The sequence below is a fragment of the Hypanus sabinus genome, chromosome 10, assembly GCF_030144855.1.
Source record: "Hypanus sabinus isolate sHypSab1 chromosome 10, sHypSab1.hap1, whole genome shotgun sequence".
NCBI classification, from domain to species: domain Eukaryota; kingdom Metazoa; phylum Chordata; class Chondrichthyes; order Myliobatiformes; family Dasyatidae; genus Hypanus; species Hypanus sabinus.
Window position 1 is genome coordinate 89,169,685 of NC_082715.1, and position 27,551 is coordinate 89,197,235.

At 39.1% G+C, this 27,551-nt stretch overlaps 1 protein-coding gene across 2 annotated transcripts in view; it reads right to left on the reverse strand.

Annotated features, from left to right (window-relative positions):
* Window positions 1-5,136: 5,136 nt before the first annotated feature.
* Window positions 5,137-27,551, reverse strand: part of lmbrd1 (LMBR1 domain containing 1) — a 186,090-nt gene continuing 163,675 nt past the window's right edge. The window contains exons 15-16 of one of the 2 annotated variants that reach the window (XM_059982288.1): window positions 13,909-14,000; window positions 5,137-12,517 (exon numbers count right to left, since the gene is read on the reverse strand). In XM_059982288.1, the coding sequence (XP_059838271.1) occupies window positions 12,395-12,517; window positions 13,909-14,000 (215 nt within the window). In that variant the 3' untranslated portion in view covers window positions 5,137-12,394. The remainder of the gene's footprint in view (window positions 12,518-13,908; window positions 14,001-27,551) is intronic. The other variant, XM_059982289.1, reaches the window with a different exon arrangement.

The window sequence follows — 27,551 nt, forward strand, 5'->3', positions numbered from 1 at the left end:
TACTTGTCGATTAAAGTCTGATTCTGATTCTGAGTGACTATTCAAGGCAGCAGATGGAGCTGTGATTAATAGAAGGCTTTGTTCTGGATAGTGTCAACTATGTTAAGTTGTTCTGATATGTCAGTCCATTGTCTCCATATGAAGAGCAACTCTTCATATTTCATCAAGGTAGCCTAAAACCAAATGGCACGAACATCAATTTCTCCTAATTTTTCCCCTCTCTCTTCTTCTATTTCCCATCTAGCCTCTTACCTTTTCTGCTCATTTTCCTATCACCTCCCCCTGGTGCCCAACCTTCTTCCCTTTCTCTCATGGTCTGCTCTGCCCTCTTATCAAAGACCTTTTCCAGCCATTACACTTTTCCCACCCAACCTGGTTTCACCTATTACCTTCTAGCTAATCCTCCTTACCTTTTTATACTGACATCTTCCCTCTTCCTTTCCAGTCCTGAAGAAGGGTCTTGACCTGAAATGCAGACTGTTTATTCATTTCCATAGATGCTGCCTAACCTGTTGAGTTCTGCCAGCAATTTGTGTAATTATGTTAAGTGTTACCAGAGAAGAACTTACCTAGGTAAGGAGTGAGCCATCCCACTCCTGACTTCAAAGTTCAAAGTAAACTTATTATCAAAGTGCATATATGTCATCAGACATTAACTTCCAACAATCACACCATCTTCTTTTGAACAAGGTAAGATTCCAGTTATGAAGAGTTCACACCCAAATGGTCTCTCGAGTTCAGGTTTACCTGATTTGTTTTGAAGCCAAGTAGTCCTAGCAAAACAGACTGGCTATTTGTGAGTTTGTAGGACTTCAAAGCACTATCAATCACTGATGCAGTCCCTTTGCTGATGGTTGGGAGAAAGCTAAGGAGTAGCGAAGGATTAGATTAGAATTCTTCTGTTTATATCGAGCAGTGTATTTTCAGTAACATTCCACTGGGCAGATTGTAGTGTCATAGCTATATGGGAGAGGCAGAGTGAGAAGTGGGAACCTTGTCACAACTGAAACTTTTGATCACATCTACCTGCTGAAGATGGTTGAAAATACTTCAGTCTCAACTTATGTGTTCACCTTGTTGGGCTCCATCAGTGCAGAGCAGGGTTTTTTTCCGGTACTCCTTCCCTCCCTGTTAGCTTTTCAATGATTCACTACTGTTCACAGCTGGATGTAGCTGGACTGCAGAACTTTAATGAGATCCATGACTTGTGGGAGCGCTTATCTCCATTAAAACATGTCATTTCTGTGTTTAGTTGAAATTATGTGAAGGCATGTTGCACTGATTGAACTAAAAGAACCTGCTCATATCAACAGACTATGTTAAAACAGCTTAATATTTCATACTTGGCTTAGTCCTTTTGACACTGACCTGGATTTGGCAGTAATGATGCAAAGCTCCCAGCTATGCCATCAATACTCCAAAGAACTGAGAGAAATATTCATAAGGATGTAAGAAAATGAATAGGCTAATTGGTCCCTTACATTTGCTCCATTACTGAGTAACCTAATGGCCGACCTGATCTTGATCTCAACATCAGCTTTCCTGATCTCCCCTTATGCCTCCCAGCTTCTTTACAGTTCTAATATCTTTCTTTGTATCATCAGCAAATTTCCTAAAGTACATTTGGTTCCGTCATCTAGGTCATGAATATAGATAGCATATATTTGAGAACCCAGCACTAATACCTATAGCACCCCAAGTGACTGATTTCCAAACCGAAAAAGACCTACAAGTATTCATACCTGTTCTTCACTTCCTATATGTTGTGACAATGGAATCCAGGAGTTTCTGTCAACAATTCACCATGAATCTCCATGTTGTCGATCATCACTGAAACCACAGTATTTTCATGAGCAATTGGGACTTTGTGCCACTCGTTCACCAATAGAAGAAATAACCCAGAAACTGTGCCTATTTTGAGGAAAGCAGAAGTTCCACAACAGCATAGTTAAAATAGTAGTGGTGAGGAGCTGCCAGCAAGTTCAGGTGATCTGTGATCATACAGACTAACTGCTAAACTAGAAAATACCAGCCTTTTCACATAGAACTGCCAGGAATTTCAGTTGCAGTGTAAAGCAGTGTCAGTCCTAGTAAATCTATGGTTTGAAAGTTTTTTAAAGATGGTGCCAGTGAACAACACTACAAAGGGCAACATCCTCAAGATGGGTCATGGAGCAATTCCTTTCACTTCTTTTATGTCTTTTTATTTCAGATGTGGTTCTACTACTGTAAAAGCCTGTTATCTAATCTCTAGAAGTGTGTTTTTGGGTCAATCAGGCGCTTTGTCTCCAAGAGTGTACCACAAGACTGTGAGCTAAGTGTGTGGCATAGAGGCCAGAAAGCCTGGATACGGGGCATAGGTGCATAATGAACTCCATCTCTCGCCGACCTAAGCACCAAAGAAGATTGAAATCATCGAGGCACGTGTGGAGGACGAGTGTTCAGCACTGTCTGCCAGCCTCTCACTTGCTGCTGCCAGAGGAAGGTATCTGCATGTGATGGTCTCTCTTCTCCGTTTCTCCACCAATGCTGTCAATGCTGGGGCAAGGTTTAATCAATGCAGTTTGTGGATTATGGACTCTGATTCACATTTTATGATGTGTTCTTGTTTTCAGGTTGCTTTTTTGAGCAATTTTGAATCCAGTCAGCCTGCAGATAATAATCACTGAGTGGAACTGAAATATGCCTTTTGATTGTGTTTTTACATCATGCTTTATTTTTATTTATTGCTATTCGCCCAATTGTTTCTTTTTGGGTGGGGGTGATGGTTTTTTTATTTTGTTTAAACAGGTTCTTCTTTGTTTTGTGACTGTCTGTGAGGAAGAAGAATCTCAGAGTTGTCTACAGCATAAATTCTTTGAGAATAAATGTACTTTGATTCCTTCAATGTTTGACTTCACCCCTTGTGGCATTTTTATTTCTGGTAGGCAGAATTATATTTGAATAACCAATATCAGTTCAGAACTACTCAGTTCCAGAAGGCTTGGCCATACACTCATATCCCGACCTTATAAGTAGTGGGGGAAACTATGATTCAAGGTGGTTGAGGTTCTGCCGGAGTCCATGATCGCAGTTCAAACTGCAGTTCTTTGCAAGTGGTGGGTATTTGGACTGGCTGTGAAGCCTGGTGCTTCACTATTTCCAAAAATGGCCTGGAAGACGTATGGCTTCAAGGAGTGGCCCCGTAGACAACCTCACTCTTCATCAATTTTGCTGACTTAAACATTATGGGAGACTGAACTATCAGGACAGCAGGCAGCATGCGCTGCTATTGGAAGGCCTCTGTACTTGAGCAACCCCTGTCTTGATGGAGAATGAGAGCCTGTTGGTCCCCAAGACCGGGGGGGGGGGGGGTGGGGGGAGGTACTTGGAGAAGTGACAGGGAAGATTGTAACATCAGAACTGTGAGTTGCTGATCTCCGCTCCTGTTGTTGCAAGAGTGATCGCTGATCACTCCCTCCCGCACTGGTAATAGAGAGCCTGTCTGAGATATCAAAATGCCTGTTTATGGACTGTAATTCTGATGAACTTTAGATCAAGATCTATTTTGGAGGGGGGCATATGCTATTGCTTGGTTGTGGGTGAGTGGGGGGGGGTGCTTCTGCTGGCGTAGAAGGGGGACAGGGAGGATTGATACTTATGCTTTGTGTGGGGGAAGGAGATCTTTGGGGTTCTGATATTTATATCATTCTATATGGTTTCTTGTCTGTGAAGAGTAAAAATTTCAGGCTGTGTACTGTATAAATTCTCTGATATTAAAATGAACCATTTGATTTGAACCATTATGAAGATGGTCTCTAACTGCAGACTCAGTGGACAGAGCTAGATCCCAGTTGAATAAGTTTCTTAAGTTTGCACAACCAGCATGCACAAAATCTAGTGGCATTTTGGGTTCTGCTATGTAACATCACCATCTTTTCATACTTAATTAGCAATGGAGCACAGTAGTTAAAATATAAAATTTCATTATCTCTACATCTGCCTTCATTAAGATTTGTTTCAGTGACACGAGTTGCTTGCGTCAACGACCAACACAGTCCAGGGATGTGCCAGGTCAGCAAGTGTTACCACACTTCTAGTGCCAACATAGCACGTCCACAACTTACTGACCCTAATCTGTACATCCTCTAGGAATGTGGGAGGAAACTAGAGCAGCCAGAAGAAAACCATACAGTCATGGGGAAAATGTACAGACTCCTTAGAGACAGGAGTGGGAATCGAACCCAAATAAAGCATGATTCTAACTGCTGTGCTATCATGCTGCCCATATCCCACTATTAATATGAACAAGGTTTGACAATAACGCTGCCAATGCACACCCTTCGCAAAAAAAAAAAATTACATGCTGTCATATTTCCCACACAAATCTGAAAATCTCGGCTTTAAGGACCAGAGAGCATAGGCCAAACACAAAAATGCAGCCATGTCATCATCCAAGCAGGTGAACTCAAAAATACTTGATATTTAGTAAGGGGGCAACACAAAACTAAAGATTCCAAACAGACTGAAGTTGATGTTAAACAAAGTACTACATTAGAGGTTAGGCAAATTAATTAAGGTTAATAGATCAAGTTACAACGTAGGTCAACCATGAATCAACAGTGTCAGAACAGACTCAAAGGGTGAAAGGCCCATTTCTGTTTCTGTATGCTGACTGACATTTCTGCTTTCAGTAAAACATTGAAGAAAGCAATGAACCCTGAAATATGACAATAGAACTTCCTACTGAAGGGCACATAATCTCACGAAATGGTGCTGGTGGATCTATATTACTCCATTCACTTAACCCCTTATTTTTGTCTTTGTAATCAACCCCTTCATGGACTGAAGATTATCCAAAACTTTTGACAAAGACTGGGACACTTCCCAGGTCTCTTTCCTCCAAAGAACACTATGATTAGAGCTGGATTTGACAAGTCTTGCAATTTTAAACAGATGTGACATTGCAGGATTTGTTATTTTCTTTATACAACTACAAGCTTTTTTAAGTATAAATTATGGGTCTAGTAACATTTTCAATTCCAGATGTTTAAGAATAATCTACATTAGCACTTTTTATGTTGTCTGAAAGTTAATGCACTGGGCAACAGAAACTAACATCATTAATATAGCTGCACAAAAAAAGCTCTTTATAGGTCAGTTTCCCATATTTTTATTCTGATGATTTACAGAATAGTTTTGTTCACTTGAATAGATACACACACTTAGTTATATAAAATTACTATTTTATATTTGTGTAAAATTCAGTTTGAAGCTACTAAACCTTTGATTAAAAAAATCTAAGTGTCTAGCAAATTCACCAGCATATGCACAATTATTCTGGGCTCCACATCAATTTTCTTTCATTCTAAAGCATCCAATATAATCACAATGCAAAATCTAATTACTCTGAATTGTTTTTCTCTATCACAGAGAAGATGCCAAGTGAGATCCTTAATTATTTCAAATTATAAAGGATCACCTGGTGGAGTAAAAAGACAGATTGACAAGGTCTTTTGTACAAATCTCATTTCACAAAGGGCTAGTTTTCATTTTTTCCCTTCAGATGGGTTTTAAGTACATCATAAATGTCAGTAAAATAAAGTGTAACTCTGAGTTGTTTCTTCAAAAATCACTGAGACACAAGGGCATACACCTACAATGCAAATCAGAATATTAATTTTCTAGGTGTAATGGTTCCCATTCAAACAAGCTTTAAACACTGTACTTCCTTTAACATTTAAAGCATTAACTGGCACATATTTGAGAAGGAAGTTTAAAATCAACATACTCTTAATCCTATCCTCCTGTAGGTAGATTATTTTATCCAATTTACTGTGCTTATAAAAAGTATTCACCCTCTCCCCTTGGAAGTTTCATGTTTTATTGTTTTACAACTTTGAATCACAGTGGATTTAATTTGGCTTATTTTTGATACTAATCAACAGAAACAGACTTTCATGACAAAGTGAAAACAGATCTCAACAAAGTGATCTAAATTACCTATAAATATAAAACACAACATAATTGATTACTTAAGTATTCACCCCCTTGGCAGCAATTAAGAGTTTTGAGTCTGTGTAGATAGGTCTCTAACAGCTTTGCACATCCGGACACTGCAATTATTCCCTCACTCTTTACAAAACTACTGAAGTACTGTCAAAGATTGCATGGGGATTATGAGCAAACAATCCTTTTGGGGCAAAGTTCAGCCACAAATTCTCAATTGGATTGTGGTCTGGACTCTGACCACTCCAGGACATTAATTTTGCTGTTTTTGAGCAATTCCTGTGTAGCTTTGGCTTTATGTTAATCGAGATTTTATGCTCTTTGCCACTCTCCCATAAAGCTGCAACTGGTGAAGCAACAGTCTCTTCCATCTCAGCCACTGAAGCTTGCAACTTCTCCAGAGTTGTCATGAGTCTCTTGGTGGCCTCCTTCACTCGTCCTCTTCTTGCATGGTCATTCAATTTTTGAGGATGGCCTGCTCTCGGCAGTTGTACAGTTGTACCATATTCTTTCCACTTCTTGATTTAACTGCACTCCAAGGGAGATTCAGTGACTTGGCAATTCCCTTGTATCCATCTCCTGACTTGTGCTTTTCAAAAAACTTTTTGTGGAGTTGCTTGAAGCATTCTTTTTTCATCATGATGTAGTTTTTGCCAAGATACAGACTCACCAGCAGTTGGACCTTCAATACAAATTAAATCCATCATGATTCAATGTTGTAAAACAATAAAATATTAAAACTTCCAAGGGGGATGAATACTTTTTATAGGCACAGTAATTCTTACAGGGAACCATCAAGACACCAACAAATTTTTACAAGGTTTTTTTTTGAAATCTCATGTTTTGTCATCCACTTTCTATAGACATTGTAAAGCAAATGCAGCTCAGGATAACTAACTGCATAAACATACGAACCCACATAACATCACAATAATTGGACTGTGGTAATATTATATAGTTCATATACATAATTCAAAAATAAAGCAAATGTATGTGTTACATTGTGACATAGGCACTCCATGAAGGAAAATCTGAGCTCTAACTCTTATGGTAAGATCAAGATTACAGTTCAAAAATACCTTGCTAGTTACCAAGTAGGGGATTTGAAAGATGTAATAGAAAATTTGAAGGAACTTAGTTTTCATCCCAGTAGTCTGATTAAACATTCGGAATAAACATGCTGAATACTTTGCTGGAACAGTTTTAATAATAATATGGACAAGGATGAGATCACTCATTATGCTTACACTTTATGAAATTAACTGTTTTCTCAAACTACATTTATATTAATATATCATCTCACCATACTAAAGAGTTAGCAATGTGATAACTTGTTACATTAGATCTTAGTAATCCATCTGGGTTTGAAACTGATCTCACAAATTTCTCTGGGGACAGTACTTTAGTTACCTGATGTTACTGAATTCAGCTTCAAAGTTTACTGAGGTGGAGGTTTTTTATCCTGGCCTCTGGGTCTCTAATCAGCAAGTCAGAGTTCAGAGCATCTGTGACTAATACTGCTTTAACAAATAGATTTTGAGTGCAACAAAATGATTAAAATTTTCTATTTGAATTGTCCTCTCTTCATGATACAGTTTGGCTTTTTGCTACTTGCGGCTGCAGCCTCAGATCCAGGGCGTGATAGGTACTAACTCAACGTTGTCTGAGGTATTGCCTTTCAAATGTACTAGATAACTGAATAATAACATCATTTGAGATTTTGTTGATCTTGGTTGTATTAAACAGCATCCATTCTTTGGTATGGAAGCCACTAGTCATTTCCATATTAACAAAAACTTTATAAAGCAATATTCAAAATGCTGGAGGAATGCAGTGAGTTGAGCAGTATCTGTAGAGGCAAAGAGATAGTCAACATTTTGGGTTGAGGCCCTTTATCAGGGCTCTCCCAATGTCTCCACAGAACTTTTAGTATTAGACTAAGAAAACTGCACTGGTCCAAAGAGTGCTATATGAGGTCATTCTTACCCTCAACCATTAGGTTCTATAATGAGCCAACCTATAGCTGAGGAAGCGATGATCCCCTCCTGTTAAGACTGTTTGAGGCAACTTATCTTTTACACTTACTTCTCTTCTAATATTTGTATATTTGTAAATCTGTACACTTGTACCTCTGACACTAATTCCTCTGGGATCAATAAAATATCTATCTATCTACTGCTTGACCCATTGAGTTCCTTTAATAGTTTTTTTTAATATGGCAAAACTTTAACAAAATCCAGCAATGATATTTATAACATTTTGTTTGATGTTATTATCAGTTATGGTAAACATTGCTTGTTATGGAAACAATATCTATTAGCTGCACTCAACATAACAAGACCTAAGAACTTATTGTAGGCTTGGAAGGGCAAATCTGGAGAAGGCACACCAATTTTCATTGAAGGGTCAGCAATGGAAATGAAGAACAGTTACAAGTTCACAAACATGAGAAAATCTGCAGATGTTGGAATCCAAACAACATACACAAACTGCTGGAGGAACTCAGCAGGCCAGACAGTATCGATGGAAAACAGTAAACAGTTGACACTTTGGGTTAAGACCCTTCATAGGACAGTTTGAAGTTCTTGGTGTCAACATCTCAGAGAACCTATCCTGGGCTCACCATATTGATGCAACCATAACAAAGGCATGCCAGCAGCTGCACTTCATTTGGAGTTTGAGTCGATTTAGTATCTTACCAAAAAAATGCCAATATATGTACCATGGAGAACATTCTGACTGGTTGTATTACTGTCTGGAGATGGCATTGCACATGAATGAGAGAGACTTCAGAGGGTTGAGGACTCAGCCAGCTCCAACATAAGGACAGGCCTCCCCACCATTGTGGACATCTTCAAAAGGCACTAGCTCAAGGAGGCAGCATCCATCATTAAGAGCTCTCACTGTCCAGGACATGGCTTCTGCTCATTACTACCACTAGGGAGGAGGTACAAGTGGCTAGGCCCACAACTAATGTTTCAAGGATTGTTTCTTCCCCCTGACATATGATTTCTGAATGGTCCATGAACACTACCTCACTGTTCTACTTTTGCACTATTTTAATTCTTTAATTTATAGTTATTTATTATGCCTGCACAGTGCTGCTGAAATAAAACTGCAAATTCTACACTAACAGTAGTGACAACAAACCTGAGCAAGATGGTGTGGGTAACATTTTGCAGGCAGCTCAAGAAACTACCCAATACTCTCCTAGATACATTTCTTCTGAACTACGATCACTGCAATCGGCAGACTGTAATTTCCCTTAAGAAATGTACTTTTGAGAATGCAGGTATGTCCATTGCTGGAGGTGGATACTGTATCAAGGCCTGAACATAGAACATAGAATAGTACAGCATAGTACAGGCCCTTTGGCCCACAATGTTCTGCTGACCCTTGACCCCTGCCTCCATATATCCCCCCACATTAAATTCCTCCATATACCTGAAAGCCGAATACATACTCATGCTCAGCTACATTACCCTATGCCGATTAAAGCATGGAAGGAAGAGAGTAGAAAATGAACCAGTATCCAGCACTGTCTGCCTGCATTTGACCCGTCTCCCTCTCTTCTTGCTACTACCATTGATTAGATTAGATTAAACTTTATTGTCAAGTACAGATACGAAGCCAATGAAATGCAATTAGCATCTAACCAGATGCAAGTGTTATTTACAAAATAACTGTGAATAAAAAGTGCTACAGCATACAGATATAAAAGTACTGGGTCAGTACAATAGGGGTGCAATACCGCTTAGCACTGTGATGTGAGGTTCAGCAAGGTCACAGCCTCAGGGAAAAAGCTCTTCCTGAACCTGCTGATGTGGAAGTGGAGGCTCCTGTAGCACCTACTGGATGGAAGGAGAGTCAAAAGTCCATGGTTAGGGTGAGATGCATCCTTGATAATGCTTCTCGCCCTGCCCAGGCAGCGCTTATGGTAGATGTTCTCAATGGTGAGCAACTGGGTGCCGATTATCCAATGGGCAATTTTCACCACCCACTGGAGTGCTTTGCGGTCCGATATGGGACAATTGCTATACCACACTGAGATGCAGTTGGTGAGTATGCTCTCAATGGTACAGCCGTAAAAGTCCGTCAGTATCCTGGGACAGAGGTGAGCTTTCTTGATGCTCCACAGAAAATAAAGGCACTATTGCGCCTTTTTCATCAGGATGGAGGAGCTCAGGGACCAGATAAGATCATCGGAAATGTGGACACCAAGGAAATTGAAGCTTGATACATGCTCCACTGCAGCTCCATTGATGTAGATGGGGACATGAGGGTGACTCCAAGCATGCCTGAAGTCCACAATGATCTCCATGGTCTTCTGAGTCTTAAGTGCCAAGTTGTTGTTGGCACATCACGTGGCCAGGTGCTGGACCTCGTCCCTGTCGGCCGTCTTGTCATCACCCCTGATCAGGCAAACCACCCTGGTGTCATCTGAGAACTTGATTATGGAATAAGAACCATGTACAGGAATGCAGTCATAGGTGAAAAGGGAGGACAGACAAGGGCTCAGCACACAGCCTTGAGGCATGCTGGTATTCAGGGTGAGAGTGGAGGTTGAGAGGTTCCCTAACTTAACAGATTGGGGTCTGATTGTCAAAGTCCAAGGTCCAGCTGCAGAGGGGTGAGCTGATACCAAGCTGGTGAAATTTGGCGATCAGCTTGGAGGGGATCACTGTATTGAATGCCAAACTGAAGTCAATGAACAGTATTCTGACATAAGAGTTGGGGCCGTCCAGGTAGGTCAGGGCAGAGTGAAGTGCCATGGAGATGGCGTCCTCTTGTTGACCTGTTGGTGCAATAGGCAAATTGATGGGGGTCCAGGGTAGTGGGCAGACAGGATTTCAGATGTGATAGAACCAGTCTCTCAAAGCACTTTGCAATGATGGGGGAGAGTGCAACTGGGTGGAAGTAATTCAGGCTCGAAGCAGTGGAATGCTTCGGCACTGGCACGATGGTGGTGATCTTGAAGCTTGTGGGAGCAACTGCCTGGGCCAGGGACAGATTGAAAATGTCCATGAAGACCCCGGCCAACTGCCCTGCACAGACTCTAAGCATACAGCCAGGTTGAGCAGGAGGTGCAGAAATCTTGGGTTCCATGCTGCCAAGTTCGAGAGCAGTTGTTGCCTTGCAGCCATTGGGCTCCTGGACCGGCTTCACTCACCTCAGTGTTGAACTGACTCCAAAGCCGAGGGACTCACTTTCAAGGACTCTGCAGCTCATGTTTTATGTATTACTTGTTTTCCTTTCTTTAAATAAACTACTTGCATGATTTGCCCTCTTTTGTACACTGTAAATCTGTCAGTCTTTGTTGTGCATGGATTATGTTATGTTTCTTTGTTTTGTGGGTGCTTGCAAGATGAATCTAAAGGTTGTATGTGGTATACATACAGTATTTTGATAATAAATTTGAACTTTGATTCCGATTCTTTATACATGATTCCTTGCATTAATATACAAATAATATTACAATGAAGCTCAACTGACAATGTCAGCAAGTTCAAAAACATTTATAATGTATATGTTATCAGCTATGATTGTTCCAGGTCAGAGCTTCCTCCACATATTACATTATCCATGGAGGCAATATGGAACTTTGTTAACTGTTCTAATCATTTTGATGCAGTGATCAAGGATGTAAATTATCTATTGTGGCCACATTTCAACTTGTTGCCTTCACTTTAATGTCACTTCTAGGTGAAATAAAATTGAGAAGAATAAACAAAAGATCAAAAGCCACAGCAACATGCCTCATTTTTAAGTGGTGTATGACTCCAACACACGATGCTACACCACAAGGATTGACACCTGGCAACACAATGACAAAAGTACGAGGGATAGTGGGAGGTAGTCTGTGTAACACCATGGTTGACAGAAAAGGTAAAACAAAAAATCCTATATGCTTCTGTAGTAGTTTTATTATAAAATTAACAACTTCTACATCACATTAGATAACCTTTGTAAGCTGCTCAATTGAACTTGGCAGTCAGTGATTACCCAAGTTAAATTTATCAGGAAAACAGTTAACCAAAACATACATTACACTAGTTAGTTTTGTATGCATCCAAGCTAAAAAGAGCATATTTTACCCAAGTCTGTGACTTCACGGCAAGTGGCAAAAAACACAAGATATGTAATTCCAGAGATTGAGTGCAGAGATCAACAAATTATCTTGCTTCATTTGAGGCTGTTTAAGAATGATAGAATCCCATTCCAATGCCTTTGCGAAATATTGCTTAAGTTTTGAAGTTAACATTTATTCAATTTTATTTAACTTCACACACCACCTAGACCCCTTTTTCAAAGTTTTCACTCAAAAGAGGAACAAATGAAATAGATTTTCCATACTGTCATAAATACTGGAATATGAAGATTCTTTTCACACATATGCATCATGGAATTAAGCTTGCTGTCTCTCCATGAAATCGTCATCACTCAAGTCTGAATCATCATCATCTACTTCCCCCTCAATGACTGATCGCTTTCCTTTGCAACAAGAGACAATTAGCCCAATTACGAAGACCTGCAAACAAGAAACATTAATGCAAAGCATTAATTGTAAATTTAAAAGGTGACATTTAAAACAAGAAGTTACACGATTGCAATGCTCAGTGAGGTATAGAAATCACAGGGTAACCATTAGGAATAAAATTAAATGTTGAGTTTGTGATTAAGAATAACAATGCTATCATTAAGAATTCCCAAGCAACGTAAACACAGTGCAGATCCATTCTCCAAATAATACCTTCAACAACAGCAACATGAATAACAAAACAACCTGTACCACAATCAGATGTATTAAAGTACCAAATGATACCAAAGCAAAATTGAAGCCAAGATATAGGGGGAAAATGTCAAGAAAAATTATGTGTTACTCAGTGATGGGTTTTAAAGAAAGAGACACAAGACTGCAGGTGCTGCAATCTTGAATCAATAATGAACTGCTGAAGGTGGAGCAGCATCTGTGGAGACAAAGGATTAGTCAATGTTTTGAGTTGAGACTTGCTTCATGTCTGGGGTTTAAAAGAACATCCAAGGAGGAGGAGGCGATTCAGACAGGGCAATTAAAATAATTTTTGTTAATATATAAATTTATAACTTTTTTTGAGAAATATATAAAAGTCATTGCTAGTTTGATAGCTAGATACTATGGGGATGTTTTTCATGGTTTAGGAGTCTGTTACAGTTCCTGCAATGTAACATTAGGAAACACTTTTTTTCTCATGGTGAAACTCAGACTGGAGGAATGCACATGAAACCAAATTTAAGGAGCATAAAGATGGAAAGAGCTTAAAACAACAAAGATTTGCCATCTAGCATTGCCACAGTTCAGATGCCATTGTTTTCTTTGAACATATTTTAGATATTTTAGCTTTTCTACATCTAATTATTATCATAAGTACTTCACGTATGTTATTTCAGAGATCCAGCTAAAGGTTTGCTGATGAAAATCAGTATTGGTAGGGAACACTTTTTCTCATCACTGCTCTTGGTCATCAGTAATGCAACAACTTATGGTGCTACAGACAATAATCATTGAGAAAGCAAGAGTATCTCTGTGGACAGACATGAATAAACTGGAGCTACAGTAAATATACTTAAATACTGCATTGCTTCTGACAGAAAATCTCAAAGATGACAATAAAAATAGGCAGTTGGAAATTTGGTTTCTGGTGTCTTTCCCACTTCATTGCTCTGGAGTTGCATTGGTTTCCTGGAAAATACATTCATATTTAGAAGGAAAAATACAGAGAGATCAGCTTCACCTTAAAGTTACAAAGTGTGACATCACATCACTGGAAAAGCAATACCTTCCATCGGTCTACACTTCACTGCAAGTTTTAGAGAGATCAATTCAAATGTTAAAACTTTCCAGAAGTCAAAATATGATCTTAACAATAACAAAGAACTTACTGCAATGAATGCCCAGTTGCCAAAGTAGTAAACAACATTGAAGAACCAGAACTTGTGAAGGAAGAGGTATGTTCTTGTAACGGTGCATTGATCTAAAGTTCAGAACAAAAATCATGTTCAATGGCTTGAAAAGAAAATGGTCAATAATTCTTGACTAAATTATATCATAGAACAATTTGATTTGCCTGTATTAATTTTTTTTTACCAGTCTCAATTTCTTCCCTTGCCCTGAATTTTCTAAACATGCTGAACACCCTGTTCAGTCAAGCCTAAATGAGAGATTATTAGGTTCCAGCATCACCACATTCAAATTCAAAAGATTCTAACCCGATAACACCAAAATGCTACTGAATGAATCTGAATGGATTTCCCTCAAGGAGGACCCAAATACAAGCTTACATCCCAATATCTGTTATTTCAAGCAGTTTGAATATTTGCTTGCTGCTGAAACCACATAAATCAGTATGAGAGTTTTAATTCAAAAATATTTTTATTCATTTTCACTGAGCATTTTATCAATTTAATTTCTTCAACTTAAAATACTTGCAATTGAAGTAAAAAGCTGTAACTGGACAGCTGTTTCAGAAACAGATCATGAGAATAGCACAGTGTGGGTAGTGCCAACATTTTAACCCATTCTATGACTTCCCTCCAAAACTTCTTTCATCCTTGTGCTAAATAATGCTTTATTATTACGAAGATGAACAAATATTGCAATAATGCATTAGAATTGTTTTCTCATTATAAGCATCAGAATAGTGTGTAGCCTTAGCTCAATTTGACAAATGCTATTTGAAATGGGTGAGAAAACATCAGATTAATTACATGGTATGCAATAACACAACTTACAATATTTTTAGTGAACAATATATTTTACTTCCTTAGTAATCTTCCACCCTTGCACTAATCTGATTGCTCAAAATGTTGTTCTACAACCCCCAAGAAATCAAAGACTGGAATTGTTGAAATTAACTCAAATTAACAATAAACAAGATTGAAATGAAAAGCAATACAAGAAAAATGGAGGGTCATGGGCTGTGTTGGAGGGAAGGGTTCATCATAGAGCAGATTTATATACTGTAGGTCAGCACAGCATCGTGGGCTGAAGGCCCATACTGTGCAGTACAGTTCTATATTCTATGAATAGAAAAAATTACAAATCTCCCATGCAAGCTGCTTTCATGGTTTGAAAATTCAATCAAAGAAATGCAGTTGTCCTCCTGACAACATCCGAGGATTGGGGACTTGTGTTTTAGATAGGACAACTACATGCGTCACTCTGCCACTGAATAAAGGTAAAAGAAAGATACCAAAGAGAGACTGTCAGGAAATTAGTGAAGTCCATAATTATAGACAGGACAATTGATCACCTTGAGCATGTTGAGCTTTTTCTGTAAAAAATATGCCGATAATTATCTGTGCTACAAATGAAGTACTTCAGCAAGAATTTAAAGACTGAGGCTCCAGAGACCCACATGGCTGGTTCTTTTTGCCTCACAAACAACCTATCAATTCCAAACCTACAGGAGCTGTAAGGTATCCATAGCTTATGGGCTTCTGTGAAGTCCACTTTAATTGGCAATTGTGAAGAACCTCTTGGCTTCTCCAGCAGTAAGAATCAAGATTGATTTGATGAGAATGAACAAGAGATCCAGGAGCTCATTAACTGCAGGCACACAACCTTCCTAGATTGGAAAAAACTACCATGCCTCGGGGAATAAAGCAGCTTTAGAGGCACTTAAAGGCAGAGATCCAAGGACCCTAAGGAAATGATAATGATGACAGAGAATGCAGGAGACTTAATGATTTGCTGACAGTCATGACACACTTGTGTTCTTCAACAATGCAAACACCATGTAGGGTCCAAACGTCTAAGGTCCCATATAAACACAAGCTTTTCTGCAGTTGCTGGAAATCCATAGCAACATTCACAAAATGTTGGAGAAACTCAGGTCTGGCAGCATTTAGGTAAATGAATAAACAGCTGACATTTTGGGCAAAGACCCCTCTTAAGGTCCCATATCACTGAAAGGCAGGAAGTCAATATCTGCTGGAAAGGACCAGAGAAGTCTTCTTCAACTCCAACTTACTCCTTCACCTTTGAGTGCATATGACTTTATCTGGGCCCACCTCAATAACATTCTTGACCAACAAGGCAATGAAAAGGCTACATCCCAACTAAAACCAATAAAGCCCTGGCAGCAAGATGGCATTTTCCTTGAAATAGCAAAATGTAGCAATGAAGAGCTTTAGTCACAAATCCGAAAGTTATAGCTTTGTTGTCTATAACTGAGAATATTACAGGGGACCCAAGTGCTACTCTGCACAGTTGCTCTGAACAGTGTAGATTCTGTTCATAAGAGATATAACCTTCACTGCACAACTCCAAGAGAAAATTAATTTTTCATTCCTATTTTAAAGCTTGTATTTATTAGGCTATCCCAATCCTAAAAGACATCCTTCTGAAATTAATGGACAGATAGAGCTGAAATATTCAAGACTACTAAAGCACCTTGAGAAATTAAGCTGCACATTGGTTCAGTAATTTACTCAGGTTTACTAAGTGACAGAAAATGTACTAATGGAGCATAATGAGGGGAAAATATGAAGTTATATCCTGTTGTGAAAACATGAAAAATCTTGTCATTTTAAACATAAACTAAACAATAAATATTTCTGTACAGAAAGATCGAAATGTGCTGGCTCACTGAATGAAGAAAGCAAACTTGCAGGTGGTGAGTAATTAGAAAGGTGAATATCAAAAACATTTTTGTTATGACTGAGTTCAAGTATAAGTAAGGAAATCTGAGATAGCAGGAAATTTTGTGGAGAGCACTGGAGCTATTCATGAGTTATAAAATTATGGAGATAGTTAATTCAAATGAGGACTGTTGTGGTTGTGACTGAGTCACTGAAAACTAGAAATGGTAGATATAAAAGACCTTTATTTAAAATAAATAGATCTTCTAGAGAATCTAATCCTCTTCTCGTGGCACACAACACTACAATGTCGTGTTCTACTTCTCCATGATTAACTACAGTTTAAATGGCTTTAATTACCTACTTTTAATATCTTGAGTTTAGAGACATTAACATTCCAAAATTCCTATTACAATGGAAATACATCCCAATTGCTGGATCCGCTTTGAACATCCCAGTACCAGAGCCTGACCTGAGCACAAAACACCAAACACCCAATATATACCTCTCTGTCACATTGCTGAAGGATGGCACCATGCAAATACAAACATCCATAATTTTAAGTGACAAAACAGATGTCCCAAACGGTATTAAATGACAGGGAGATGTCGTTAACAATGTGAACATAGGCATGTTTTATCTTCTCAAATTTTACACGGGGGGGGGGTGGGAAGAGTGGGGGGGGGAGGGAAGAGTTGGGGGGGAATGGGGGGGAAGAGGTGGAAGAGAGGAAATCAGTCATGACATACAGAAAGGCAGAGCAGGTTTGAAGAAATGAATGTCCTATGATTACACCAGGTATTTCACCATCCCCAGTTTGGTCCTGAAAGGTTATTATTTCTATTTGGAACAGGAACACTGGCCTTGGTGGAACAGATGCTTGTCTGATTAAGTAGTTAGAAATAACGATGTGTGGAATTACTTATTCAGCCAACTGGCCCCAGATTGGATATCTAAGGAAAGCAAGTTTTGAAGAGTGCTTATTTGAGGTAAACAAGAACTATCATGTTCGCTGGCTTATGAAATTGGGCAAGTGAGGTGGTAGGCATAGCTGAAGTAGTGATTTAATTATGCTGTATATTGTTGACTCATAATTGGCAGCCCAGACCAATAATTAGGGAAAAGCAAGAAGGCTAACCCAATATCAAGACTCCATTATGAATACTGCAAAGATTAAACTATAAAAGCTGTGAAGAGAGAGAGAGATGAATTGTTTTCACTTGGAATAAACTACTTGATTCCTCAACCCTCTGGACAATCTGCATACTTTACAGCTCTGGACCAGCTATTGTTTCTGTCCTTATCACGAGCTGACCAGAATGTAACACTGTAGCACCCTGAGAGATATGTGCACAGGGCAAGGAGGAGGAGGAAACAGTAACTCAAAGTAATTAGCCAGGGGCTGGTGTAGTGATAGATAAGTGTATTGCACTCATGAATAAAATGCAGTCACTGGGAAAGAAAATCTTTTGCAAGAGAACTGGCATGAATCAATCAGATGAAGACCAGAGGAAACATTCAGGAGAAAGCTCCGGGGAAAGTGGAAAAAGAACAAGCAAAACGCTGACGGTGGAGAGCTTTGGGAATCAGAAGCCCAATGTGATCTCATCCTCCAAAGCCAGCTATCGTCACCGCATCATTTTTCCAAATTGCTTACATTATGTATTTCAACTTGTTATTTCGTCAAAATGTAATTTCCATTTGAATGAATTAATGCTCTCCACAGAGTAGGTTCCTTATATTCATGATTTACTGAAATATTAGATTTGAGAGTACGTGCTACAAATTAATTTACTGAGTCAAGCATGAATAAAGCAACGAATATGTGTTTTAGGATGAAAAAGAGAAGAGATGGGGTCCCGGAGGCTGGGGAGAAATTATCTTATGGAAAATGTAATCTATCTATTGATAATACATTTTGCTCCCATCATAAATATTCAGCTGTCTTCGTTATAATTACAAGTTTCATAGCTTTAGTTGACCCGCTACACCAGGACATCCAATGCTAATCTGAATTAAATTTCAGCTTTTTTTCCCCCAATGTGATCTGATCCTTAAACACTTCAATCTCTATATGTTATCAGATATCTATGTATACCACTTTTTTTTTTATTAGACAGCTGATTCAGACAAGCTTTTTACAATGAATAAATAGCCTTTCAACACCAAATTTCTTGGTGTTAACCTGGCAGAGAATCTCACCTGGTCCCTCAACACCAGCTCCATAGCAAAGAAAGCCCAGCAGCTTCTCTATTTACTGCAAAGGCTGAGGAAAGTCCATCTCCTAACTCCCCATCCTCACCACATTCTACAGGGGTTGTACTGAGAGCAGCTGCATCACTGCCTGGTTCAGAAATTGCACCATCTCGGATCGCAAGACCCTGCAGCGGATAGTGAGGTCAGCTGAGAAGGTCATCGGACATTTACACTACACACTGCATCCACAAAGCAAACAGCATTATAAAGGACCCCATGCACCCCTCATACAATCTCTTCTCCCTCCTGCCGTCTGGGAAAGGACTCTCTCACAACCAGACTACGTAACAGTTTCTTCCCCCAAGCTATCAGACTCCTCAATACCCACAGCCTGGACTGACACCTTGCCCTATTGTCCTGTTTATTATTTATTGCAATGCCTGCACTGTTTTGTACACTTTATGCAGTCCTGGGTAGGTCTGTAGTTTAGTGTAGTTGTTGTGTGTTTTTTTTTTAAGTAGTTCAGCCTAGTTTTTGTACTGTGTCATGTAACACCATGGTCCTGAAAAATGCTGTCTCATTTTTACTATGTACTGTACCAGCAGTTATGGTCAAAATGACAATAAAAGTGACTTGACATGTCTGCCACTCTTTTGGAATAGGCAGGAAAGAAGGATAATGGGGCTAGATGGATGATACGAGTTCATATTAGTGGCTTTAAGTGGAATCAATTTTCTTGGCTTCTGCATACAGAATAAGTAAATTAACTTATTTACAGAAAACTGTACTCTTCATTTCTCTTCAAATGAAGTTCATCTGTGTGTATGTCTAACAATAAAACTGAGTCCCATCATCCCTTTGTAATTCCTAAAGGTGTAATGGGGTCTTTTTAACATGGAATTTGAAGCTTGCTCCAGATTCAAGCTTTGGTTATATTTAGTCATTGAACAACATTGCAACTGCAAGTTCCAATTTAATAAATTTAACTGACCCCTTAACATTTTCATTTTAGCAAATGCAAATATTCTATTAGAGATGGATTACTGAATTTATTTCCTTGTACTGCTGCTAATGAGGAAAGGAGAGCCTAGCAATATGAGGCTATCAAATAAAATCATCACGACTAAGTTACATTTGAAAAATCCACAACCACTTTGAATTGTAAAACTATTAACAATCTAGAACTGTTAGAAATTATGATGTAAATGGGCAGTCACATGTATGTCACATTCACTTCGGTATATATACTTACTCCAACTTCCAACAAAATACAATACCTATAAAAAGTATTCACTACCCACCCAGGAAGTTTTCATGTTATATTGTGTTACAACAGTGAATCACTATATTTAATTTATCTTTTTTGACATTGATCAACCAAAAAGACTCTTTTGTGCCAAAGTGACAACAAATTTCTACAAATTGGTATAAATTTATTACTATTATTAAACACAAAATAATTGATTGCATAATTACTCAACTACTTCAAGTCAGTATTTAGTAAATGCACCTTTGGCAGCAATACAGCCTTTAATCTGTGTGGATAGGTCTCTATCAGCTAGGGCAAATCTGAAAAATGCATTTTACCCCCCATTCTTCTTTACGGGTCTGCTCATGCTCTGTCAGATTGCATGGGGATTGTGAGAGAACAGCCCTTTTCATGTCCAGCCAATAATTCTCAATTGGATTGATGTCTGAACTCTGACTTGAACCCTCCAGAACATTAACTTTATTGTTTTTAAGCCATTCCTATGTAGCTTTGGCTTTATGTTAGCTGAGATTTCACATGTTTTTCCTTCCAACGGTGGCTTTCGCTCTGCCACTCTCTCAAAGCTGCGGCTGGTGAAGTACCTGGTCAACCTGTATGTGCAATCTCTCCCATCTCAGCCACTGAAGCTTGGAACTCCTCCAGAGTTGTCAATGGTTCTCTCAGTGGCCTCCCTCACAAGTCCCCTTCTGCACGGTCACTCAGTTTTTGAGGATGGCCTGCTTGAGGCAGATCTATAGTTGTGCCATATTCTTTCCATTTCTTGATGATTGACTTAACTGTACCCCAAGGGATAATCAATGACTTGGAAATTTTCTTGTATCCATCTCTTGACTTGTGCTTTTCAGTAACCTTTTTGCTGAATGGCTTGGAGTGTTCCTTTGTCTTCATGGTGGAGTCTTTGCAGGTCACTGACTCACTTGCTTATCAATTTCTTCCCCAGTTTAAACTTTCTGGGCGAGGCTAGCAGGTTTTTATCTTGGGTCTTTCTGAATTTAGCAGCATTCATCTTCCCATCAATCCTGAACAGATTTCCAGTCCCTACTGCTAAAAAACATCCCCATAGCATGTTACCTCCATCATACTTTATAGTAGGAATGATGTTAACGGCTGGTGCATAGTATTAGATTTACACCACACACCTACCGTTTACTGACCATAGTGTTTCATTTTAGTCTCATCAACTACAAAGACTTTCTCACACATCTTTACAGCATTTTCGAAGTGACACTTTGCAGTGTTACTCTGGGGCCAGCATGCAAAACATAGTACCAATAGTCATTCACACAAGGCACACACAGCACATACAAGACAGTAGTACAATACAGTCACACACAAGTAAATATGGTTCAAGTCCTGTGTCTATAAGTGTTGCAGCAGTCTGAAGTCAAACACAATACATCTTGTCCTCTGCTGAGTGAACATAGGAGAGCAGCACCGACTCCAGCATGGATGCTGCGCTGCGCTACACGGTCTCTGGTGGAGCGCAAGGTCTTCAATGCCTCTCTCCTGGGTGGCTGAAAACAAGCAACACAATGGTTTGAGGTCTAGTCTTCACGATGTCCAAGGCCATGCAGCTCTCCCACCATTTGCCTATAAAACAGTGGACTGGAATTGCAGCATTCAACATTAACAATAACAGGGTCTTACGATCACAAGAGAAGCAGCTAAGACAATCACTCACTGTTAGACTGCACCAATGCCTCTCCAACGCAGGCAGCAGTAGGATCTGCACCAAGTCCAGCTCCTTCAGTTCTCCCCCTACAATCAACTCGCTAATATGGTAGACCTATAGTATTTTATGTCCAGCAAGATCTTGCCATTGTAACAAATACACTTAAAAAGAGAAACAACACCCTCTGTTGGCCCCGTAGAAGTTACCACATCTGAGTAGCGCCACCACCTTACCGGAATTCAAGGTGCATTCATTCTGTCACATTCTATTTGGTAATCACTTTGACCTTCATTTCTTACTCATTATCATGTTGGGATGATCACCTGCATAATTCTACTCCACCCTTTCATCTATCCTTTAAGAAAAGAACATTAGTAGTAAAATGTTATTGCAAAAGCAATGAAAGCTCATAATTTGTGGAACAAACACAAAGACAAATCAGCTGCATTACAGACCATCTGCAGTTCTCTAGCAGCACACCTGAAGTACATGGCAGAAAAGTGTCATCCACAAATAGTTCACTGTAGCAGCCCAGTCATCAAATTATTACAACAAAAAACACTAAACTTCAAAATTGACAAAGCTTTATCATATTTAAGGTAACAGAGTGCTCACTTTCTAGCAATGGAATGTACAGTTCAGTTAAATACTTAAAATAAGCCGACGGCAAACTGACCTCTTGTTGGGAGAAGATAGCATTAGCTTGACAGTTAAAATCTAAAAATGAGAAAATGTGCTTAAAATAGTCTCAATTTATAAATCAATATTATTGGATGAAAAAGGAACTAAGCTGATTAAAAAAAGATAAACTGATGCCTGTAAATTCAACATGCTTATGCTGAAGGAATGCTTACCATAAAGCTAAAGGGTGAATGAATTAGGTTTTACTCTAAGTTATCACTGTTTTATAATTATCCTCTGAAACTGATATATAGTCCAATAATTGAAAGATTAATTACTTGCAAAGCACAGATACCTTGCAAGAAGTTGTTGAGCTTTTCTACAAAATATTAAAAGTTCAACAGGAAAATTTGATTTGCATTGCTTTGCAGAATCATATTTTCTTAAGGATTCTAAAAGTATCATTAAGAACCATCACCACCTGAGTATACCCTCTTCTCATTTCTACCCTCCAGGTGGTGGTACAGGAGCTTGAAGAGCCACATTTAGTGTCTTAGAAATAGCTTTTTCCTCTCTATCAGACTTCTGAACTGTCCATGAACACTAACTAACTATTCCATATTTGTGCTATTTAACCATTTATTAATTTATGTTTATTGTAACCAAAAGCAATTTTTATGTCTTACCCTGTACAACTATCACAAAACAAATGTGATGACACATATCAGTGACATCAAACCTGATTCTGAACATATATCCATGAATACATGCCACTTTACATTCCCACTAAAGAACAATTTATAATTCAAATCACGATGAGCTTTGGCCACAACACCAAAGTGTAACGTTTAAATAACCTACTTTGATCCATATGAAATGTACTGACATAACATCAATTGACAAGACTTGCAATAATTGATCAAATTCAACATGATCAAAATCCTGTTAAATTTTGCAAGTAGACAGCCAAAGTATCTGTTTTACTCTCCCACATGAATGCTTCAGTGGCCCAAGAACAAAAGAAACAAAAACCGGGATAGATCAGGACCCATGTCTGCTCTGCTATTCAATAAGATCAGGCTGACCTTTCATTTTACTGCTGCTTTCTCAATATCCTTACACTTCCTTAAGAGCCATAAATCCATTGCTCTGAGCTGAATATCCTCAAGGACTTCATCCTTATGATCCTCTTGGATAGAAAATACAAAAAATTCACTACCCTTTGAATGAGAGCTCTTCTTTTGTCCCAATTTTGAATGCCATCCTTTTATTTTAAAGTTGTTCTCTGATTACAGTTATCTCGCATCTATCTTTGTCAAGCTAAAGATTTTTTTCCAGATAGAGAAAAATTTTCATTCTTCAGAGCTCTGGAGTACAGTTCCAGTTTTCTTAATATTTCTTCACAATACTCATCTGACAAATCATCCTGATGAACCTTTGCTGCATTTCCACTTTCCAAATACAAGGGAAATCAGGTAAGTATATATGATCCCAAATGCAATCTCACCAGAGCCAATGTCATTTCACCAAGATAACCTTACTCAAAGCTTCTCATAATAAAGGCAACTGACCTGTATATTACCTTCTAGTGATTTGTGTGCAAACATGGATAGATGCATTTGATATCCCTCATCCAAACTATTGAAATAGATTTGGAAAAGCTAAATGCCAAGAACCAATTCCTGCAGTACTCCATTTGTCACAACCACCTGAGCTCAAATTACTTAAAGTAACTCTGTTAATTAATCCTCCTTCTATTAGGATTAATAATGACTTGTTGATTACCACTTTTGCACCATAATAAAAATTTATTTGTTCTGGGTATTGGTCATATATTTGATAATCTAGTTCTCTTTTCATCCCATATTCACTCTCTTTTACAAAAATGTCCTTAAGTTTTATGGATCCAGACTTCTGTTTGAATTTACTTTATTAATTCAGAAGAACTGCACCACAGTCAGTTGCTTCATTCTACAACCTCTGTGCAACCTTATTATTTACTGTGTATGTATTTCCCTTAATTGACCTTTGATAATGGATTACTTCGCACTTGTCAGGATTAAACTCTATCTGCCATTGCTCTGCCCAACTTTCTAGTGGATCAGTATTATGCTGTAGTTTAAAACAATCCTCGTTATCCATAACACTACAAATTTTCATGTCTATTGCAAACTTATTAATCATTCCTCCTACATTCACATCCAAGTCTTCAATGTGTATCACAAACTGCAAAAGCCTCAGCTCCAAACAAGAGAAAATCTGTAGATGCTGGCAATCTAAGACACACACGCACACACACACACACACAATGCTGGAGGAACTCAGCAGGCCAGGTAGTATCTATAGAATAGAATATAGTCGCTGGTTTGGGCTGAGACTCTTCACCAGGACTCACCAAGAGCCTCAGCCCCAGTTGTTCTGGTCAGAAAATCAATCCATCCTCTATTATCAAAACAATTTTAGATTTAATTTACCCTGCAATCTAACCTTTTGGATCAGCCTAAATGTGGGATTCTGTCACTAACTTCCTTGAAGTCCACATTGAAAATACCTCGTCAATATACCTTGTTAAATTCTATCTTTAATATTATCTTCAAATTGGTGAGGCACGATTTCCCAAGAACAATCACCCTGTTTTCCAGGTGTATATAAATACCGTCCCTTAGAATTCTTCCCCAGCATTCCCCTATACACTGATATAAGATTTGTGAACCTGTAGTCACCTGGTTCTTCTCTGTTGCTCTATTTAAATAAAGGAACCAAAGAGTGGTGGAATTCTCTACCCCATATATGTCAAACTCAAGGCCCGCGGACCAAATCTGGCCCGCGGTGGAATTATCTTTGGCCCGCGAGATAATATCTAATTACTATTAAAGCTGGCCCCAGTAATCGAAGTGCCTATGGCGTATGATATGGCTAATGCGGAGTTTATTCAGGTACTAGGTTTTCAGGGTTTTCAGTGTTTATTCGGTTTCCCTGGTTTATGTCCTGAATATCATTAATGAAAATTTTTTTCTCTATTAGAGCTGGCCCACCGGTATATTGCATGTACCACTAATACTACAAATCCCACAATGCACTGCCAGTGCATTGCTCGCGCTTGCCTTACACTCTCATCAGCATCCTTATGGCGCTAGTCACGTGTGGTCAACTTTCAGCTATCCCTCACCCCAAAAATGGCTGAACGAAAGGTGGACTTTGAAAACTGGTTTTCAAGGCAGGTGGGAGGCAGAGTATATGTTCGCAGATATAAAGGGCAAACCTGTTTGTCTTGTGTGCAGAGACGGTGTGGCTGTAATTAAAGAATATAACGTAAGACGATACTATGAAACGAAACACCACGACAAATACAAGCATCTGGACAAGAAACAGAAGCCCGCGATGTGCGGTCAAAAGAGTGGATTGGTGGGCAGGATCTGGGAGAAGATGCGGGAGGAAAACGGCGCAGGTGAGCTGACAGCTTATCACTGCATCATACACCAGGAATCGTTGTGTGGCAAAGCCTTGAAAATGGAACATATAATGAGCACCATAACACGAGCAGTTAACTTCATAAGTGCCAAAGATTTAAATCACCGTGAGTTCAAGCCGTTTCTGGAGGAGTTGGGTTCAGAATATAATGATTTGCCCGATCACACAGAGGTGCGATGGTTAAGCCAAGGAAAAGTGCTGAAAAGATGTTTCGAGTTGCGTGAGGAGATCTGTCAGTTCATGGAAAGCAAAGGGAAAGTCACAACAGAGCTCCGGGATAAAAAGTTGCTTTGTGAAATGGCGTTTCTGTGTGACATCACGAGCCATCTCAATGTGCTCAACCTGCAGCTTCAGGGGCGGGGTCGTGTGATCACAGACATGTCCACTGCAGTGAGGGCTTTTAAAACCAAGCTGCGCCTGTGGGAGACACAGATGCAGCAAGAAAACTTGAGCCATTTTCCGTGTTGCCAAACTATGAAAGAGCAGGTTTCTACTGCAGTGTTCCCACGTGCAAAGTTTGCTGAGAAACTTAGCATACTTGGTGCTGACTTCACACAGCGATTTGCCAACTTTGAAGCCCAAAAAAGCAGTTTTGAACTGCTCAGTAACCCATTTGCAGCTGACGTGGAAAGCTCACCAACCAACATACAAATGGAGCTGATTGAACTCCAATGTAGTGACACACTCAAGGCAAAGTATGACTCGGTGGGCGCTGCAGTTTCTACGTTTCATTCCTGACACGATGCCCCAGCTGCGTATCCAAGCTGCTCAAATGCTCTCTATGTTTGGCAGCACATATCTGTGTGAACAACTTTGATGAAGATAAACAAAACATCACACAGGAGTCATCTTTCTGATGAACACCTTCACTCAATTCTGAGGATTTCATCAGCTCAGAGCCTCACTCCAAACATTGATGAACTTGCATTCAAGATGAGATGCCAAGTATCTGGCTTAGACTAGTGTGAATCACAGAGTGTTGGCCTGTGGAAAAATGTTTTCATTAGAAATTACTACGGAAAAGCTGCAGATAAAGCCATAAGAAATAAATGCAACTGATTTTTCATTTATTTAATGTTCAATGTTGTTTTTGTAGGCAATAACCTAAGCTTTGTTAGTTCCAGGTTAATTTGTGTAATAAATTCATTTCATTAAGTTTTGCAATAAACGCTGAACCAGTCCGGCCCTCGACTTGTACCGATTTTTAAATTTTGGCCCACTGTGTATTTGAGTTTGACGCCCCTGCGTTAGGTCTACATTTGTGTTTGCTAATGCTTGATTTCAAATGGTTTGTTAATGGAAAAGGTATGGCTCCCAAAACAATCTTAGCCGAAATAGCATTGTTTCTTTCTCGTTGCCTACTTTCTTGTAATCTACGTCTGTAAGTTAATACCAATCATAAAAAGAATGCTTGCTAGGCAATCTGCTTCATAAAGAATGAAATTCGTAAAGTGAAACAATTTTAGATATAGCAGAGACTGTGACACATGAGAGCAGGTTGAAAAAATGAAGGCAACAAAAGCTGTGGGAGCACGCACGCATGCATTTGCGCATGCACAACTGATCCGGCGCACATGAAGTCGCATTTTTCTCAATCCGGCCCGTGACCTAAAAGGAGTTTGACACCCCTGCTCTACCCCATGGAGCTGCAGTGGCTGATTCATTGAATACATTTAAAGCAGAGACTGAAAAGACATCCAAAATACAAGGGAG